The sequence below is a fragment of the Leptonychotes weddellii genome, chromosome 15 (genome assembly GCF_054177405.1).
Source record: "Leptonychotes weddellii isolate Sample4059 chromosome 15, ASM5417740v2, whole genome shotgun sequence".
Taxonomy (NCBI): domain Eukaryota; kingdom Metazoa; phylum Chordata; class Mammalia; order Carnivora; family Phocidae; genus Leptonychotes; species Leptonychotes weddellii.
The window spans coordinates 12,949,971-12,971,005 of NC_138383.1; the positions used below are offsets into that span (position 1 = coordinate 12,949,971).

The 21,035-nt window shown below is 36.9% G+C and overlaps 2 protein-coding genes across 2 annotated transcripts in view; one reads left to right on the forward strand and one right to left on the reverse strand.

The window, feature by feature from the left end:
- Window positions 1-21,035, forward strand: part of SMURF2 (SMAD specific E3 ubiquitin protein ligase 2) — a 113,673-nt gene that overhangs the window by 83,157 nt on the left and 9,481 nt on the right. The window contains exons 8-15 of the mRNA XM_031032761.2: window positions 426-628; window positions 3,125-3,209; window positions 7,650-7,808; window positions 12,261-12,456; window positions 13,879-13,982; window positions 16,411-16,525; window positions 18,250-18,428; window positions 19,161-19,298. Coding sequence (XP_030888621.2) covers window positions 426-628; window positions 3,125-3,209; window positions 7,650-7,808; window positions 12,261-12,456; window positions 13,879-13,982; window positions 16,411-16,525; window positions 18,250-18,428; window positions 19,161-19,298 — 1,179 coding nt within the window. The remainder of the gene's footprint in view (window positions 1-425; window positions 629-3,124; window positions 3,210-7,649; window positions 7,809-12,260; window positions 12,457-13,878; window positions 13,983-16,410; window positions 16,526-18,249; window positions 18,429-19,160; window positions 19,299-21,035) is intronic.
- MILR1 (mast cell immunoglobulin like receptor 1) overlaps window positions 1,473-21,035 on the reverse strand; it is a 124,858-nt gene continuing 105,295 nt past the window's right edge. Inside the window, exon 10 of the mRNA XM_081804703.1 lies at window positions 1,473-1,694. The gene's annotated coding sequence lies outside the window, so the exon portion shown is untranslated. The remainder of the gene's footprint in view (window positions 1,695-21,035) is intronic.

The following is a 21,035-nucleotide window of genomic DNA, read 5'->3' on the forward strand; positions in this document are numbered from 1 at the left end:
ACTCCTTTCCAGCCCTAAAGGTAAAACAGTGTTGGCAAGTTCAAGGAGCAGGAGGAATGTCAGTGTGGCAGAAGTGGAGTGGGAGAAAGGTGGGAAGTCAGGTCCGAGAGGTAGGCTGAGGCTAAGTCAAATCTTGCTTTGTTAACTAGCGCTCACATCTACAAATATATGTGGATTTCATATAAAATGTAATTCAAATCAGTATAAAATGATTTAAATACATAATTGACAATCTGCCTGTAACATGAGTTTGTTTGGTGTTTAGAGGCGTCAAGCTTGCTTTTATTCAGAGTTTTTGAAATCATTATATTTGTATTGATCATTCCATTTTCTTGTGATTGTTCCTGCAGTACATACATTGTCTAGAGAACTCTACCTTTGATACCTGAGTTGAGTAACTTTTCTTCCCCCTTACTTTTCAATAGACCAGCATCTGAATATTCAAGTCCCGGCAGACCTCTTAGCTGCTTTGTTGATGAGAACACTCCAATTAGTGGAACAAATGGTGCAACGTGTGGACAGTCTTCAGATCCCAGGCTGGCCGAGAGGAGAGTCAGGTCACAGCGACATAGAAATTACATGAGCAGGACACATTTACATACTCCTCCAGACCTACCGGAAGGCTATGGTATGACTAGCAGAGGAAAAATAACGTGTGGCTTACTCATTTCAGCTTGCTAAGAAAGCCAGAAAATCAGCTTTAAAGAAGTTATTAATCTGGGTTTAGGGATTCTACATGAAAATAAATGTGTAAAACCTCCCAATCTGAAGTGTCTTTGAAGTGGTAGAGGACTACCTAACCAGCGGTTTGACTTGGGCTAGTCATTTAACCTCAGCCCTTTTGCTTTTTTATAATGAAATGAGATGAATGATGCCTCTCCTTGTCTCAGAGGTACCGTGAAGAGCATATGTAACAATGCGAGGGGACTTGCAAATAGGCACTCTATAAAGGTAAGATGGTATTGTTAGTGATAATAGTAATCTGAAGTCAGACCTGCGATGTATTTTCCAGACCTACATATTTAGAAATGCCATCAGAAATATGCTTTTGAAGTTATTTATATCTTTGTATTATCTATAATTTTGGATTATCTGCATGATTTGGGTTATTGTTGTAAATGATTTAGTCACTTCTCTGTTTGTATAAAATTATTATAATCTTATATAATTTCCTAAATTGTAGAATTTCATGTGGAAGATGACTTGAATCTTCTGTTGGATACAGAACTTTCTAAATTAATCACGACCTGTGAATACTCTCGTAGATACTAGGAACTCAGCTGTCTTCTCCTTTCTTGCCAAAAGTTAACCAAAGTAATTATATCCTTGCCCTCAAAACAGCCTGTAGATAAACCATATCTGGGCTGATGGTGACACCTAATGACCAACATTGGGAATCGCCTGATCTAACTTGAGTTTTATTTTTCCTCTACAGTATGTTTTAAACTGTTCTGCAAATGCATGATTCTAGCTTTATTTTTTAAATATATTTTAACTTTTTTTTTTTTTTAAAGATTTTATTTATTTATTTGAAAGAATGAGAGAGAGAGAGCGCACATGAGAGGGGGGAGGGTCAGAGGGAGAAGCAGACTCCCTAATGAGCAGGGAGCCCGATGCGGGACTCGATCCTGGGACTCCAGGATCACGACCTGAGCCGAAGGCAGTCGCTTAACCAACTGAGCCACCCAGGCGCCCTATTTTAACTCTTTAATTAAAAATTTGTCTGTTAACTATGCTGTGCTGCACAGGTTAACCTAAGTAGCACAGTGATGAGAGCATGGCCTTGGGAGACAGACAGACCTGGGCTTATATCCTGGCTCATTATTTAATTTCTCTGAGCCTCAGTTTTATCTTCCATAAAATGGGGAAATTGATGATGATTTCAGGTGTTGGTTTCATGTGAAGTGTCTGACACAGTTTCTAGCATAGAAAGCACTTAGTAAACTTTGCCTGTTATTATTAACATTCAGACCTTAGAATAAAGTATTTTTTGTCATTACTCTTTAATTGAGATTATAAGGCAAGCTGTTTGGAGGTGGGGGTGGTTATATTTTTACAATATTTGTGTGATTTGGATTAAAAACAAATTTTGTACAATCAAAACCTGGGAGTAAAGTGAGTACCACGGCTGGAATTATTTCAGCTGTCATCTGTCACCAATTTTAAACATTTTTATGTTTATAATTTTAAGCTTAAAGTTTAAATTGGCTTTATTATAGGCTTATAAGCAAATTTATACTAATAAATATTAGCAATAGTTGTATTGTTTTATATGTTGGAATTTTTCATTAGATTTTGTTTAAGGACAATGGTTCTGTTGCTTAAGAACACAATTAGGACTAAAAACCACCGTTGAAGAAACTTTTCCATAGATTCCTTCCCTTTTGCCCCAGCTTCCTTATTCTCTTCCCAAGGGCTGAGAGTTAATTCTGCCTTTGACCTTTTTCTCCCCAGAATGCATGCTTGTTCTCTGGTCCTCCTCTTTCTAACTTTTTATTTTTGCATTTTGTCTATTTTTGGCTATAGAGTGTCTCCCCTTTTAAAATGGCAAAAAAATTCCATCTTTTTTGCCTTTGTTTGAGTTTAAATGGTAGTCTTGAGAAAACACCTCTCTCAAGAAAAAAACTTAAGTTTTGATATAAAATTAGGCATAATAAACAAGCATTACCAGCCTGCAAACCCTTTAAAAGTTTTTACAAGTCCTTGCAGAATCTCCCCACAGTTGGTTAGCCTCTTCCTCTGAGCTTTCTTTTGTTTCCCTCAGGCTCCACTTTAAGACAAATAAAAGATCATTTCTTCATGTTTGTTTTGTTGAAATGTTGGTGCTGTGACAATCTCGTTTTCTCTTTTCCATAACAACATATTTAGTATTTGAGCCACATTATAAATGTAGTTGGCTTTCAGATAGCTGGCCTCTCTAACCCTCATCACCATTTATAAGATTGTTTCCAGGAGAAAATGTATTGAGTTGAAAAAGAATGATTTATAAAGCATTTTTTGGTAATGCAATAGATTGGTAATTTGGAGCATTTAACTATTGATATAATTATCATCCTAGTGTCTATAGCTGTCTTTGATTCGGACTTTCTGAATATGTTTTTATTAGTGTTTCTTAATTTTACAGAACAGAGGACAACACAGCAAGGTCAGGTGTATTTCTTACATACTCAGACTGGTGTGAGCACATGGCATGATCCAAGAGTGCCTAGGTAAGAACATATCCAAATACTTTTCACACCGATGGATACCTTTTTCCCTAGGATTTCTTTGATTATTTAATCTTCAACTTACAATGGTTTATGTAAAAGTTAGGCTCTTTGTGACAGTCATTTCAGCTGACATTTAGTAGAAAGGCTTTCCTGTTTCTCTGCAGTCTCACCCCAGTGCCCTGCCCCCAGCCAGCCCCCAGTCCTTCTACCCTCTCGCCCTTAAGAAAAAAAAAAATCAGGGTGAAAACGTGGGTCTTTTAGGAATTTGAAAATTAACCCGGAGAAGAACATAAAAACCTTACAAAACATACATCCCCTCCCCCCCCCTTTTTTAAGGGTAATAAATTAATATTTTAATTTTTAGTTAGGCCTTTTAAAAAAGAGGTTTATTTATTTTAACCTAATGTGAGAGTATTCAATGTTCTTTTATGTTTTCCTTAATAAAGTTTCATTTTAATATAAAAAAGAAATAACCTAATTAAATCTTACTTATTTAGGACGTTTGTCACTTTTTTTTTTTGCTTCAGCTGGTACTATCATGTGATTTTTCTCTTTTATTCCATTAATATGACATTACATTGATCAATTTTCAAATACTGAACCAGTCTTGCACCCTTGGAATAAACCTCACTTCGTCGTGGTGTCTCATGAATTAAATTTCTTTTAAGTACGAGAACTTGTACATTTAAACTGTAGGCCTTGTTGAATGCATTTACTAACCCAAATGTCGCTTTCTTTTAACTTGAAGAAGATGGAATGACATACAAATCAACTTAGTAATTTAACATAATTTTTGATACATTTTAATATCAAATAAGTTTTTCAAACACTGTTTAGCTCTTTTGAGTTACCGAACAGATGCAAAGTGTCAAGTAGTTCAATTGAAGCTACAAAAAAGGTTGATTTCTAAATTCTAAATCAACTTGGTATGCTGCATATATACCTTTATGAGATGAAGATATTTTATATTCTAAGTGTACCATTCTTTTCCTCCCCAAAAAAAAAAAAAAAAAAAGACCATGGAGCATGAAGAGATCATTTTCTGCCCTAAGCTTATGCTCACAGCTCTACTTGAGTCAAGAGTCTTGCATTTGAATCAAAAACAGATGTGACTAGCTGATCTTGGATTGCTTTGATACTCTGTATTTACAGTGGACCCTTGAACAATGCAGGGTTAGGGGCACCGACCACCCGCACAGTCGAAAATCTGTGTAACTTTTGACTCCTCCAGAACTTTGCTAATAGCCCCCTGTTGACCGTAAGCCTTACCGATAACATAAATGGTTGATTAACACATATTTTGTATGTTATATGTATTACAAATGTATTCTTACAAAAAAGTAAGCTACAGAAAAAACATTAAGGAAATCCTAAGGAAAGGAAAACACATTTATAGTTAAGTACTGTTCTGTAAAAAATCTGTATGTAAGTGGACCCACACACTTTAAACTTGTATTATTCAAGGGCCAACTGATACTTATAAATGAAGCTATTATAATGTAAATGTTTTACTTTGTGATACAGCTTAATTAGAATCTTTTGAGGGTGGCAACCAAGGAATGTGCTATCATTTTCATTTTTCTATCAAGGTTGCCATTTCTGTTTCTTGACAATACAAACTGTTTAAAAAGTAGTGGGGAAGAAATTTTGTTTTATTAATAAGCTCACTGAAAAAAGCTAAGGGCCTAACTTTTAGAAACATGAGTTTTGTTAATATAAATTAGGAAAAGAAGTGTTTTGGATTCTGTTTATCAAATTGTAGGTCAATAATGAGCTTTTTATAAAATAATTTAAAATTTATATAAAACAAAAATGATTTTTTTTAAACTAAATGATTTACAATAGTGAGAAAGTTGATCTTGAGTTATCCGTTGAAAGAATACTATGTAAACTGGCACCAGAAGTTGAAATTGAGAGAGATTTTGGGACCACCTTTGATAATGTTTCTTATTCCTAAGGAAGCATGTCAGTTTTTCATTTATGAATAAAGGGTTTCTGTACAGGTTTAAGAATATTTTATGTTGAGTATTGAATAATGACTTTAAAATAGTGCTCTGGATTATTTTTCCTTAGTCTCTATGTTCCAAATTGTTAATGTAAAAATGTGTATCATATCTTTTGTTTTGGAGGATCCTGTAAGTAAAGATGCCTTTTTGTATGGAGGACCTTTTGTCAAAGCAGACCATGAATACTTAGATTATATTAAAATATCATCACTGTTCAAAGACATTTATAAAATAGTGTAGCTCAGACACTTTAATTTTATAAGACATCCAGTAAACTTAGATTTATCTGAGAAGTCCCATTTTTGCCATCTTTTGCATTTCTCTTTAAAACCGTGATTAATGCCTTGTTATTCATTACATTTCACCCTGACTATGTAGTCTTGTGGTACAGATCTGTATCTTTATGGTTGTATAACATTCCATTTTTCTTTAATCTTTTCCTAATTGGGCATAAAGATTGCTTCCAGTTTTTTGCTCTTTTAACCCATTCTTTAGAACTCTCCCACATATGACTATAGATTTATAAAATTCTAAATAAAATGATATAAAACCAAATTCTGCATTATATCAAAAGAATTATTCTTTGATTTCAGTAATCGCTTTTCAATTCTAAGTTACATTTAAAAAATCCATTTAAAAAGTTACATTTAAAAAGTTACAAATTTAAAAATCTGTTCATTCTTTTTTTTTTTTTTCTTTAAAGATTTTATTTATTTATTCGACAGCAAGACACAGCGAGAGAGGGAACACAAGCAGGGGGAGTGGGAGAGGGAGAAGCAGGCTTCCCGCCAAGCAGGGAGCCTGATGCGGGGCTCCATCCCAGGACCCTGGGATCATGACCTGAGCCGAAGGCAGATGCTCAACGACTGAGCCACCCAGGCGCCTCTCCATCTGTTCATTCTTAATAATCTCTCATTGATAGTTTGTCTTTGTAATTATTCCCCTCCCCCCTTTTTTTAACTTGCATATCATAGCCGTTCTGTTTGATCTCTGACAGTATTTAGGGATCTAATTCTGTGGTTTATTGTTTCCACTCACTCTCAGTCATCATGACTTTTCTTTCTGGAGTGTGTGGTGATCTTTGGGAGTTTGATCTTTAATTGGTTGGAGTTCTGTGGACCTAAAATGGGAATTTAGGAAGTTTTCCTGAATCATTTCATCTTCCCTTTGAGTTCTCGGCTTAGTGGGGAAGTTCCAGATTTCCTTTCCCAAACTTCCTGCTGGCCTGGGGCTGAGTTTCCCAGTTAACAACTACTCTCTGGCAGCCCTACCCCTCTGCCTGCCCACCTGCCTGATGCAATCAGCTCCAGCTCCAGCCACCCGGTGTGTGTGTGGGGAGGGTTGTTTTTGTTTTGTTTTTTGTTGTTGTTTTTTTTTAATTTGAGGAGGATTCTTGGAACTTTTTCTCTCTCCTCTTTTGAGACTAGCAGTGTATTTTCTAAGCTTTAGTTGTTCTGTAGCAGAGTCTCTTGGACCTATAAGCAGAAGTCAAATCATTGTTTCAACAAATCTGTGGGTGCTTAGATGTGTCCATCATTATGCTTCACCATGACCAAGAAGAGGTTATTTCAGGAAAATCTTTTTCTAGTTTAACTTCTAAAAGAAGATTTCTAGTTTAACTTTTAAAACATGAGATTAATCATTACAATTATATGTTATAGTTTAAGTTTACATTAGACATGTTTTTATTTTATTCTTTAAGGTTCTGTAAATCTTTGTCTATATATAATAGTATTTTAAGAATGTGTAATACAGTAACAGTGGTCTTTGATCCATTAAAAGTCTTTTTGCCTTTTTTTTTTTTTTTTTTTACTGTAGCAGTAAGCTTTAGAGCATTTTTCCTTAGGTGTCTTAAAAAGGTTCTTCATTCACTAGCTTTATAGCTTTCAAAATTCAAAGTGGAACATTTTTCCTTTAATATATATACTGTGATTATTTTCAGGGTCTCTAAATCAATAACCTTTCCAGTGTTGCTTTGTTGGAGAGTTTAAGATTAATATGGAGCGAACATTTAGTTACACAAATTTTATGTGTAATGAAAGTAATAATTGAAGGGAAATTTTAGAAAACATTTCATTCCTTATGTCACTGACATTTGTAAAACTTTTGTCAGACAAGTATTGAAGCACAGTTTATGTTGGCAAATGTTGTGATTGCTTTTATATTAATTTAAAATCTGTATTACATTAAAGCCCAGGAATGAACTTACTAAAAATGTAGGTTATGTGATAAGTTCCTGAGCCATTGATGAATTGGGTTTTGAATATGCAAGTTTGTTAAGCCATTGGGAATTAAATATTCTAGCTGAACATCTCAGGTTTCTGAAACAATACATTTTCTCAGACTTCATGGAATTGTTCTGTGTCATTTACACTTGCCTGGCCCAGCAGGCCCAGCAGTGAGGTATTTTTTTATTTTATATTTGTTTTTGCAGGGATCTTAGCAACATCAATTGTGAAGAGCTTGGTCCACTGCCTCCTGGATGGGAGATCCGTAATACTGCAACAGGCAGAGTTTATTTCGTTGACCATAACAACAGAACAACACAATTTACAGATCCTCGGCTCTCTGCTAACTTGCATTTAGTTCTAAAGTAAGTTTTTGAAACAATACATGTTAAAATGCAAGCCAGAACAAGAAAAGCCTAAAGATGCTTTTTGTAATATAATAGAATGCTCTCTTCAATTATAAATTACTTTTGTTGGATGAAATTTTATGTAAGAATATGACATGTTTTGGGCGCCTAGGTGGCTCAGTTGGTTGAGCGACTGCCTTCAGCTCAGGTCTTGGTCCTGGAGTCCCGGGATCGAGTGCCGCATCGGGCTACCTGCTAAGCGGGGAGTCTGCTTCTCCCCCTGACCCTCCCCCCTCTCATGCTCTATCTCATTCTCTCAAATACATAAAAAAAAAAAAAAATCTTTGAAAAAAAAAAGAATATGACCTGTTTTATTTTCATACATGAGTATTTTAAACCCCTGTGCTTAATTAGGAACCTATCCTGGAGTGTTAAGGAAAGGGTATGTACCAAAGGTGCATCATAGCACACTTGAAGAGACAAGATGCTTTACAGGGTAGATATTTTTTATTTTTTCCGTGAGTGCATCAGAAATAGCTCCAGGATAGCTGAACCCATCCCAGAGGATTTTTTTTTTTTAATCATCTTTATTGAAGTGTACATGACATACAATAAACTGCATATTTAAAGTGTACAATTTAAGTTTTGACATAGTATGCATCTATGAAACCATCACCACAATGTAAATAGTGAACATATCCATCATCCCCCCAAATTGCCTTGTGCTTCTTTGTTAAGTCCTCCTCCTGGAGGGCTACCCCCTGTATTCGTTTCCTAGGGCTGCCGTAATAAAGTATCGCACACAGGGTGGTGTAAAACAACAGGAATTCGTTCTTGCACAGTTCTGGAGGCTAGACGTTTAGAATCAAGTTGTCAGCAGAGTTGGTTCCCTCAGGAGGCTCTGATGGAGAATGTTCCTTGCCCCTCTCCTAGCTCCTGGTGGTGGCCGGCAAAACTGGCTCTTTCTTGGCTTATAGACACATCATCTCTTTGTCTTCATTTTCACATGGCCTTCTGTGATCTCTTTCTACACACAAATCTTCTTACCCCAAATGTGTGGGTTTTTCCCTCAAACCTTCCAGTTCTCCAGATCTCGGGATACCAACTGAATGTGCAACGATTGAATTCAGGTCTGACACTACCTGCAGTCAGCATCAGATCCCACAGGTTAAGGGCTCAGTAAGGGCTCAGTCTCACAAGAGCATCACCACTTCAGAAGCCAATCCCAAGTACCAAGTCATCTGTACTACTATTTTTTTTTTTTAAAGATTTTATTTATTTATTTGACAGAGAGAGACACAGTGAGAGAGGGAACACAAGCAGGGGGAGTGGGAGAGGGAGAAGCAGGCTTCCCACGGAGCAGGGAGCCTGATGCGGGGCTCGATCCCAGGACCCTGAGATCATGACTTGAGCCGAAGGCAGACGCTTAACCGACTGAGCCACCCAGGCGCCCCAAGTCATCTGTACTTCTTATTGACTGGCTGTAAATTGGGGAGTTCCCATGACTCCCTCTTTGGGTTCAGTAGTTTGCTAGAATGGTTCACAGAACTCAAGGAAATACTTTATTTGCCATTACATTTAATATAAAGGATACAACTCAGGAACAGCCAAATGGAAGAGGTGCACAGGGCAAGGTGGGGGAACTTAGAGCTCCCAGGCCCTCTCCAGGTGCTTCACCCTCCCAGTGCCTCAGTGTATTCTCCAGCCTGGAAGCTCTCTGCACACCGTCATCTGGAGGTTTTTATGGAGATGTCATACATAGGCATGATCAATTATTAACTCAAACTCCAATTCTCTCCCCTCCTCAGAGGTTGGGAGGATGGGGCTGGGAGTTCCAGGCTTCTAATCAGGCTTTAGTTTTTCTAGCAACCAGGTCCCATCCTGAAGATATCTAGGGCCCCACCAATAGTCACCTCATTAAAACTAAAAATGCTCCTATACCCAGGAAATTCTAAGGGATTTAGGAGCTCCTGTCAAACCGGAGGCAAAGACCAAATATTAGAACAAAGGACACTCCTATCATATCTGTCACTCCAGAAACTGCAAGGATTTTAGGAATTCTGTGTCAGGAACTGGGACAAATGCCAAGGTTTATTTCTTATTCTACACCTTTTTGTATGTCTGGATCCGAATTTCCCTCTTTTTATAAGAATACCAGTTTATTGCATTTAGGGCAGTATGACCCCTCTTAGTACATCTGCAAAGACTCTATTTCTAAATAAGGTCACATTCACAGGTACCAAGGGTTAGGACTTCAACACATCTCTTTGGACACAATTCAGTCCAAAACACACTCCATCTTCAGCTAACCACAGATCTGCTTTCTGTCACTATATATTAGTTGATATTTTCTAGAGTATATTAAATGCATTCCTGCAGTATGTGGTCTTTTTTCTTTTACCCAGCGTAATTATTTGAGATTCATCTCTCTTGTGTGTATAGTTCATTTATTTTCTTTGCTGTTGGTATTCCATTATATGGATATACTACAATTTATTTATCTGTTTACCTGTTGATGGACATTTGGATTATTCCCAGTTTTTGGTCATGACAGATAAAACTATTATGGATGTTTATGTATAAGCTCTCACTCCTCTTAGATAAATGAGCGTCTAGGAGTAGAATGGCTACATCATATGATAGATTTATGTTTAACTTTAAAAAAAACTGGCAGGTTGTTTTTCAAAGTGATTTTATCATTTGACATTCCCCGTAGCAGTGTGTGAGAGTTGTAGTCGCTCCACTCCCTTGCTAACATTGGGTATGGTTAATCTTACTAAATTTAGACCCTCTAGTAGGTGTATAGTGGTATCGCATTGTAGTTTTAAGTTGCATTTCTCTTCTGACTAATGACGTGCATCTTTTCATGTGCTTATTTGCCATCTGTGTATCTTATTTGGTGAAATATTTTGCCTCCTTTTTAAAAAAATTGAGTTGTTCATTTATTTAATTTTTGAGTTTTTAGCATTCTTTAGATATTTTAGAGTCCTAAAATATCAAACATATGCTTTGGGAAAGATTTTCTCCTAATCCATGACTTGTCTTTTCATTTTCTTAACAGTATCTTTTGAAATTTTGATGAAGTTCAATTTTTCCATTTGTTCTTTTGTGGATTGTGCTTTTGGTGTCACCTCTAAGAAATCTTAGCCTAACACAGGTCGTGAAAATTTTCTTCTGTGTTTCAGAAGTTTTATGGCTTTCAGTTTTACACTGAGGTCTCTGATCGATTTTGAATTAAATTTTTGTGTGTGGTATGAGGTATACCCAAGTTCGTTTTTTTCTTTTTGCATAGGATTAATTTAGCTGTTTAGGGAGTATCTTTAATATATATTCTGTTTCGATTTTGTTTATATGTGTGTATAAAAAACACTTTTAATGTTTATGAGAATAGTAAATAGTGATTTATGATTTTCATCAAAGCTGTATTTTCTCTGGGAAGTTATATGTTTCAGGAATAAAATTTGGCCTGGTACATAAGAATCACTGTATGTAAAATAAGTTTTGGGTGATTTGTTAGAGACCTTAAGGTTACTTTTGTTTATTTTATCATAGCTACCACTGCCCTTTGCCTTTAGGTTAGGAAATTGTGCTCCTGTCTGTTGTGTGTAAAAGTAAACTCCAAAATGATTGAGTTGCATGGGCATCAGTAGTGAATTACTGGATTTTTTATTTCCTGATGGTTTATTGGAATTAAGTAGTTCATTATAACATCAGGTTCTTTAAAAAAAAATTCTTAGGTGTAACTTACAATATTTTTGCCGGGAGAATAAAAATATCTGTAGGCAATGTGCCCTTTTAAAAGTATTTCTGCTGTCCTTCGTGTATTTGTGGTAAACCATATATGTGCACATTTGGAAATCACTTTAGCACAACAATGTGTATGTGCTTAATGCCACTGACTATATATTAGAAAAAGGTTAAAATGGTAAATTTTATGTGTTGTATATTTTACCACAATAAAAAGAAAAGTAGTCATTTTATAAGGCATTTAGACATGTTTGTAATGTGTTCATTTCTCTGTGCCAGTAACTTGCATGTGACCTTCCACATTCTTGTGGTCTAGACTTAGCACGTATAGGAAAAAGGGCTCCTGCCAAACTACTGGCTCGAACTGTCTCTTCCAGAGAGACAGACTCTAGATAACGGGCACAGGGTTGGACATGTGCCTGAATTTTAAAATGGGTGGTGGTCAACTATGCAGAAAAAAATGGAGAATGGTATTTGAGAAATTTATTCTCAGCAGCTGTATAAAGCTGAATGGATACAACTCTGTTGTTTGATTCTATAAATTTGTGTGGGTTCTGAGAAATAAACTTTGGCAGTAGTTTATCATCATCAAAAATGTCAAGCCAAGAATATCACAAGGCCTGAAAGTTATACAGGTAGATTTGCTTTCTAGTATGATGCTTTTTTAAATGTATAATTGCAGTCTGTTTGATTTAAAATAATAGCATTTCTGTTTACTTTTAGTCGGCAGAACCAGTTGAAAGACCAACAGCAACAGCAAGTGGTATCGTTATGCCCCGAGGACGCAGAGTGTCTGACAGTCCCACGGTACAAGCGAGACCTGGTTCAGAAACTAAAAATTTTGCGGCAGGAACTTTCCCAACAACAGCCTCAAGCTGGTCATTGCCGCATTGAAGTTTCCAGGGAAGAGATTTTTGAGGTAAATTTATAAGTCTTAAAATAGAGAAAAATTAAATTTCAGTGTTTCACTGTTTTCTAAAAATACTTTCTGGAATTCCTATCTCTCTAGAGTGGGAGAGTTTTCATTAAGTTCTTTCTTAATTGTGGGGAGTAAAGGCAGTAATAGCAGAGATTTCATCTAGAAGGTAAACATTTAAATGGGATGAGTGTGAAGAGTGTGAAGGAAGAATGTGAAATATTCCAGTTGGTTCAGCTTGGTTCTCTGCATTGCAAATACTTGTTTGTTAATGAATTTTAATATATATATATTTTTAAAGTAAACTTTACACCCACAGTGGGGCTTGACCTCAAAACCCTGAGATCAAGAGTTGCATGCTCCGTCACCAGCCAGGTGCCCCTGCCCTGTTAATGAGTTTTAAAAGACCACAAATATTATCCATCCCTTACTTTCTAATTCTTCAAAAGATGAGTGACTTTTAAGTCAAAAAATCATTTTGTTTAATTCTTTTTATTTATTTTTATTATTTTTTTAAGATGTTATTTATTTATTTGACAGAGAGAGATACAGTGAGAGAGGGAACACAAGCAAGGGGGAGTGGGAGAGGGAGAAGCAGGCTTCCCGCTGAGCAGGGAGCCCGATGCGGGGCTCGATCCCAGGACCCTGGGATCATGACCTGAGCAGAAGGCAGACGCTTAACGACTGAGCCACCCAGGCGCCCCATTTTGTTTAATTCTTTTTGGACTACTTCCTTAATTTATTGAAAATCTTCCTTTCTCGTGTATTCTTTTATCTTTGGTCTTTATAGCCCTACCATCACCTTCAAAGTTCTTCCATAGTAAGTGGCAGAGGTCCAAAGCAGGGGTTTCCCACTCATTAGAGGATTCATGGGTAAAAGATGTTTGGGGATTTGATAACCTTTTTCCTAAAGGATGAACTTTTTTCTCTCGGGACAATTCCGACCTTGTTTGTAAGTCAGTCGTTTGTATTTTAAAATAATATGAAGATGCCGGTTTAATGAAGGTCACATAAATGATTAGTTACGTTTTTTTGAACTTTCTTTTTCTCATCTTTACTTTCTTTTGGTGCCTGTGACCTAGAATTAGGTCAACCAACTTTTAAAAATTTGGTACTTTTATCAAATTCTGTAATGTGAGTGTGTAGTCATTGCTGTGGTTCATAGAACTAAATATGGAGTTTTGTACTTAGGTTGTTAATAAAATATTTATCAAGTGAATTAATTTCAGCAGTATTAAGCTATAGCCATCTTGTTTTTACAAGTTCCATGAAGTTTCAAACACTTGGAGTTTATCCATTGATTTGATTGTTGAACAAATTTCATCTTATTTCAATAAATGTATGTTTTATAGGTAGAATGCAAGGGAGAGTTTACATAACAAGTTTAAAGCACCTAGTAACAATAGTATGTAATATTTTTTTCAGGAATCATATCGGCAGGTCATGAAAATGAGACCAAAAGATCTGTGGAAGCGATTAATGATAAAATTTCGTGGAGAAGAAGGCCTTGACTATGGAGGGGTTGCCAGGTAGAGACGTGCTCATGAGTAAATGACATGTGGTTATATTTACAGGTTTAAGATACTTCCCGTGGTGAACTTTCTCACTGATACTTATTTTCTAGTGTAACATTCCCTAATTTTTGCAATACAGAGGATATCCTAATAGATATGTTCGTGATGAGGTTGGAGCAGTACTGCCACAGAGTAATTGAGAACTCCCTGCTGGATTATCCAGCCCGGCGAGACTTCCTCCAAAAGGAGCTGCAGCCCTGCATGGGCAGTGGTGGGCCACACGGGCCCTGCATGCTTGCCATCTCTCTCCTTCATTATGTGTTATTCCCTCTGCTTTACATTATTAGGAACTGTCTGGAGATTTTAATGACGTTTTCCTTTGCTCCCATTGCCATGCTTTTTAACCTTGTTAAAGTGATGGCTGTGTGTGCGTGTAAGTATGGAAGCAGGTGTGTACATATGTATATAAGTGGTCTTTAAAATATTTCAGTACAGAAGCTGTAATGTTTTTATGCTACATTCAAACATACATTTTTTTTTTACAGGTGTGAAAATTTACTTTATGTAGATGTAGCAGAAACATTATAGCTTCTGTACTGAAACGTCCTAAGGACCATCATGATAATTCTGCTATCCCGAATCTAAATCCAGCCTAAATTAAATTTGTGTTTCCACCAAGTCCCATTTCTGGTTTTCACCTGTAGGCTTATTTTTGTTCTGTGGCCTTTTTACCGATAAACGGATAGTTTCTTTAGTTTGGAATTTTAGAATTGATCACATGTACATCATACTTAGGGTTTGATAGTTTCTGTGGAATTCTTACAATTCGCTCATAACTAGATTTGAATGCTTCTTGGGAAAACTTGTTAATTATCTGCTGATGGAATCTAAATGCTGTAACTATATGTATAGTCAAGTAAGTAGTCAGTTTTTTGTTGTTTATTTCTTAACCTCACTATTGTCAGGATTTGGACAGACTAAGTGCGATGTGGCAGTGAAATGCTTTTTCTGCTCTTTATTGCATAGTAGAACCCCAGAGTAGCTGGGATCTGCTTACCATGTGTGTTCTAAATACTTGGTAAAACAAAACAAATATTTGGGTTTTCTTTAAAATAATGCATGAAAAAGCATGGAAGACATGTCAGGTGAGCTTGTTAAGTGTGTTGACTAGCTTGCTTATATGGAGACCTCCCTCACTTCCTTTTTTAATCTCTAGAGTTTTTCCAGTATTACATAAATGGTAGTGATTTGATTTAGACTCCATCACTTACAGAACTTTGAAACATTTTTCTTTAAGTACTTGTCAATAGTGTTTCACTGCGTTTCCTAAAAACATTATTCAGTCTGTTTGTTTGTTTTAGGTTTTATTTATTTGAGAGAGAGAGCGAGAGCGCAGACATGAGCAGGGGGAGGGGCAGAAGGAGAAGCAGACTCCCCGCAGAGCACAGAGCCCAATGCGATGCCAGGGACCAATCCCAGGACCCTGGGATCATGACCTGAGCCAAAGGCAGACGCTTAACCGACTGAGCCACCCAGGCGCTCCTCAGTCTGTTTAATCCATAATACCAGAACATATTTAAATACCTTTCCTAGTGGAAGAATGACAAGAATTGAGACTAGAACTACATCTCTTTAAGTCCTAGACTAGTGATTTTGTTTTACCAAGATGAATAACAAGTTAACCTTTCATACTTTGAGAACCATGAAGGATTTAATAAGTTTCAGGTGATAGTCCTATTTATTATGTGGTTTTTAAAACACTGATGTACACTTGAAACCAATTACTATGGAACCTACCCCCCAAATGCAGGCTTGCTCTTGTGTTCCTACCTATACCAAATGCCTTGCAGTGTCTGATCACTTCATACTTTTCTTATGGTATATTTTAAGGTATACACCAAAAAAGATGATGAAATGGGATAATTTCCTTACTAAACAAAATCAACAACAAAAGAGAGCCTTGTCCAAAAGTGAGAGTAAATCAATGCTGTATGATTTATCAGTATAAACCAGTATAAATGGGCCATGGTGGCAATGGACCAGAATAGTATAGACCACATGGATGTTTTGAAACAAAGCCATATTCTTCCCTTCATTTTATATTTATCCTGGATTAGAAATTTATTTAGTAATTAAGTAGGTAACAGACCACTAGGCTGCAGCATCTAATGAGTAGTTGGCACTTCTGGATAATACCTTTATACTCTCTGATACTGAAATGTCATAAAATTGCCCTAAATAGAGTGAGAAGTAACTTCAGTATAACAAAACAAGAGTTCATTTGCTTTTTTGGGCCTGGTAGATTTTTCCAATGTCATTTTATAGAACTAGTTAGTGCTGCTTTATTTTCTTTTATTTAAAAAATTCCTTGCTAAAATAATAGCATATCTTAATGAAAATATTCATTGACAAAAAAATTCCTGTGTCCTATCTTGCTTTCTAGGGAGTGGTTATATCTGTTGTCACATGAAATGTTGAATCCTTACTATGGCCTCTTCCAGTATTCAAGAGATGATATCTATACCTTGCAGATCAATCCTGATTCTGCGGTTAATCCGGTAAGATTGGTGGTTATGATGATGTGAATTAACTTGTGACCTATAATGCTTTTCATTTGAAATGTCAGTGTAGTTTATGATTTAGGATTACTGTCCTTGTCCTAGTCACAACCTACCTAGCAAGTCCTCTTTTAGAAAATTTTCTCAAGTAAACGATTATGGATATATGCAGTAATTTGTGCACAGGGATGTACACTGCATCATTTAAATTAGCCCTAATTGGAAGCAACATCGTTGTCCATAGGAGAGGGATTGAATAAATTATGATATGAAGCAAAATTACATTAACGGTTAAGAGCATAGGGTCTGGAATTAGAAAAACATGAGATCATATGTCCTGGTCCTGTTACTTACTAGCTTTATGATTAAACCTCAATTTTATCATTGTTAATAATAATAAACATAGTTTGAACCTCAGAAGGGTTGTGACAATTAAGTGGGACCCTGCACAGTAGGTATTCAGCATAGTGATGTACATTGTTAACCCTATTATATATTATTTAAGCACTCAACAGAAGTTAGTAGCTGTTAATTAATCTGTTGTTTTTATATTATGTCTATTAGCTTTCCATACAAGGGCATACTGTATAGCCACGAAAATGACACTGTGGGACAGTAGTTAATGACAAAGTGTTCATGATATATTAAGTGAAAAGAAAGTTACAAAATAAGATGATACAATTTTGGTAAATACATATATGTGTAAATCAGTATAATACTGACGGGGGTTATCTCCAGGTATTAGATTAAGGGTGATTTTTTGTTTTTGCTTGTCTATTTTCTAAATATTTTCTTAAAAAAAAAAAAACAACAAACACCTATTTTCAAGATAAAAGGGAGGGTTAAAGATGAGCTTAAAGATTACGTATTAACTAGAGAAGTAAAAAAAAATTTAAAATGCCAATAACTAACAGTTTATCATGAAAGACCAGATATATCCAAACATGGTAGAAATGTTAGGTTCATTGCAGAGAAATTTTATAAAGGGAAGATTTTTAGGTGAAGGCTCTGCTTGGGGAGCCCATTACTGTCACTGTATTAATAATAGCTTGTGTTTGTTGAATGTTTACCATATGCCCATCCAGTGCCATGAGCATCATCATCTCATTTTACTCCTTGCAGAGACCTGTTTGAGATACTGTTATTACCCTCATTTTTCCAGATGTGGAAAATGAGTCCTATAGGAGTGAAGTAATTTACCCAAATATGCATGGCTAGTAACTGGCAGAATTAGGGCTCTGGTCCAAGTTAGACATGAAATCTGTGCTCATAAATCTATGGTGTTCTGAAGTTCAGATTCTGGTTAGGTCAAGGAAATAGGGAGGTTTAATATTGAAAGCTTTTTTTCCACAACAGAGTCAGGATTGTAAAGGGCTCAGCAGGTAACAAAAGGAGAGGAAGAGTAATCTGAGTGGTTTCATGAAGCTACAGTGGGGAATGTAATTTGGACTTAATTTCTAAAGATAATTTTTACAAAGTGACTGTACTCTCTGGGAGAAGCTTGTCCCTGGTGTAATATTTTAGCAATGGAGAGAACTTTGAACATGCCCTACAGAAACTCTCCCTATTGATAATTGACCTTTGATATGACAGCCTTTTCCACTTAAATAAATTGTAGAGTATAAATTGATACTTATAAAAAAGATGAATGCTGCTTAATTTTTATTAAAAATTCCCTGCATGTGTCTAACTTGAGTATTTATATAAACTTTTCTCGATTTCAGGAACATTTATCATATTTCCACTTTGTTGGACGAATAATGGGAATGGCTGTGTTTCATGGACATTATATTGATGGTGGTTTCACATTGCCTTTTTATAAACAGTTGCTTGGGAAGTCAATTACTTTGGATGACATGGAGTTAGTTGATCCAGATCTTCATAACAGTTTGGTGTGGATACTGTATGTATGGAGTCTTGTATCTGCTCATTATAGTTAGAATCTGAGCCTTAAAAAAATATACATGTTTCAAAATGGATGTACTTTTTTAAAAAAAATGATGCACAGAGAATATTGAGATTATTTGAGTGTTAGGACTTCACTCTTTCTGCTGCTTTCCTGTGTAGTTCAGATTCCTAAAAGTTAGTGCTACTACTTTAAAAAGGAAAAAAACTAGTATATTCTGTTTTAAAAAGTAGCGCATGCAATGATTTCCTCAGCATGATACAAGTGCTGTTCCAATCCTGCATGTGTGAGAATAGGGAATTCCTGTTGAAGTAGTGATTGTAGAAACCATACTTTGGAAAGGATATCTGTAAGATTCAGTTCTGTTTTGTCACAGGTCATCTGTTTATGAATATACATTGGCCATACTTACAAAAGTGGCTTTCTCACGGGACATTCAGGCGTTTGGTTGCATGGGGGTACACAGATTCAAACAGAGCTTCTTACTTAAAAGCCAAACGTAATTGAAGTTTTCCCTGTGTAAAGCCCAGCTTTGGCCAGGGGGCTTTGTCATTACTCAGGAAGTGAAATGTTTCTTGAGGTAGCACAAGGGCTAGCAAAAGGAATCTGATCTTGTATTTGTCATGTCATAAAACTATCTTAGTTTTATCTGTCTTACCAGTTAAGACATCTGTAGGATCCATATTTTAGATTTTCCAGTTAAATATCTTTCTCTTTTTTCCTTTCTAGTGAGAATGATATTACAGGTGTTTTGGACCATACTTTCTGTGTCGAACATAATGCATATGGTGAAATTATTCAGCATGAACTTAAACCAAATGGCAAGAGTATCCCTGTTACTGAAGAAAATAAAAAAGAATATGTCAGGTAAATACTTTTATGTTCACAAGACTGAGAATTGTTTTGATGCTCTAGAATGGCAGTACTGAAAAACACTGAAGTATTTAAGGCGTGTTACCTACTGCTACAAAATAGGCTTCTGTAGAATTTAGTGGCTTTAAAAACCACCACCATTTTATTTTTTTCTCACAATTCTGTGGGTCAGTAATTTGGATAGAGAATAGTAGGGAGAGCATACCGCTCCTCCATGTGGTGTCAGCTGGGACTGACACCAGGATGGCATCTCACTCAGCTGGGATGGCTCAAATGGCGGGGGGCTGGCTGGAATGGCCCCTGGGTCACCATCTGGGGTCCAGTTCTCATTGTTGCTTGGGCTCCCTGGTTATCCCCATGTGGTATCTGAGGCCTCTCGGAATTCTCCCTGTGGCCTCTCTCTTCCCAGCAAGACAGCCGGACTTCCTGTGGGGCAGCACACAAGCAGGAGTTGTCAGACCTTTTTAGGCCTAAGCCTGGGACTGGCCAGATCACCCCTGCAGCGTTCTTTCTGTTAAAGCAAGTCCCAAGCCAGCCCAGGCTCAGTGTGGACGAGCGGCTGCACAAAGACACGGACACCGGGAGACGGTGCGTGGGGCTGGTCATAGCGTAGCTGCTGCAGCCGGCCGTACGGGCTGCTGCAATATGCTGCGTGACCAGCACCCTCCCCGTTGTGGGTGTAAGGGGTACATACAAGAAAACGTTCTTCAGATTTTCTACAATCACCTGATGATTGAGAAATTTAGAAGTAGGGTTAGATCATTTGGCCTATGGTAACTAAAGTTCTTTTTTTTTTCTTTTTAAAGATTTTATTTATTTATTCATGAGAGACAGAGAGAGAGAGGCAGAGGGAGAAGCAGGCTCCCAAGGAGCAGGGAGCCTGATGCGGGACTCGATCCCAGGACGCTGGGATCATGACCTGAGCCGAAGGCAGACGCTTAGCCGTCTGAGCCACCCAGGCGCCCGAAACCACCGCTTTTCTTTTTTTTTTTTTTTTTTTAAGATTTTATTTACTTATTCATGAGAGAGAGAGAGAGGTAGAGCGAGAAGCAGGCTCCCGAGGAGCAGGGAGCCCGATGAGGGACTCGATCCCAGGACCCTGAGATCATGACCTGAGCCGAAGGCAGACGCTTAGCCGTCTGAGCCACCCAGGCGCCCCACTAAAGTTCTTTTAAACATAAAACTGTGACAGTCCAGTGTAGGTGTTTGAACTTGACCACATGAACACAGAAATGTGCATGCTGTACTTTTTGGAGTAGATTATATCCCTAAGTCTTACTGGCTTAATTGTCCTGGTTGACACGCGAGGCCCATCCGTCTCACAGATTGTTCATGGGAGTGAGCACTGGAATAGCTTTATTGGAAAGCAGTTTGATAACAGCTATCAAAATGAAAATGCATATGCCTTTCAACCAGCAGCCCTGTTTTTAGGAATCTGTTCTATAGAAACCCATGTAGTTAAAGAAATATAAATATGGATGTTCACTTAAATACTACCTGTAAAAACAACTGAAAACTGATGAAATGTTTTTAGAGGAGAACGATTTACATATATACATTGAACAGAATGTTATATGGATGTTTAAAAGAAAGAGACTATATAAGTTGTCAGAGTTAAAAAAGTTTTAGGGGCACCAGGCTGGCTCAGTCGGAAGAACATGTGATTCTTTATCTTGGGATCATGAGTTCGAGACCCACATTGGGTGTAGAGATTACTAAAAAAAATTAGTA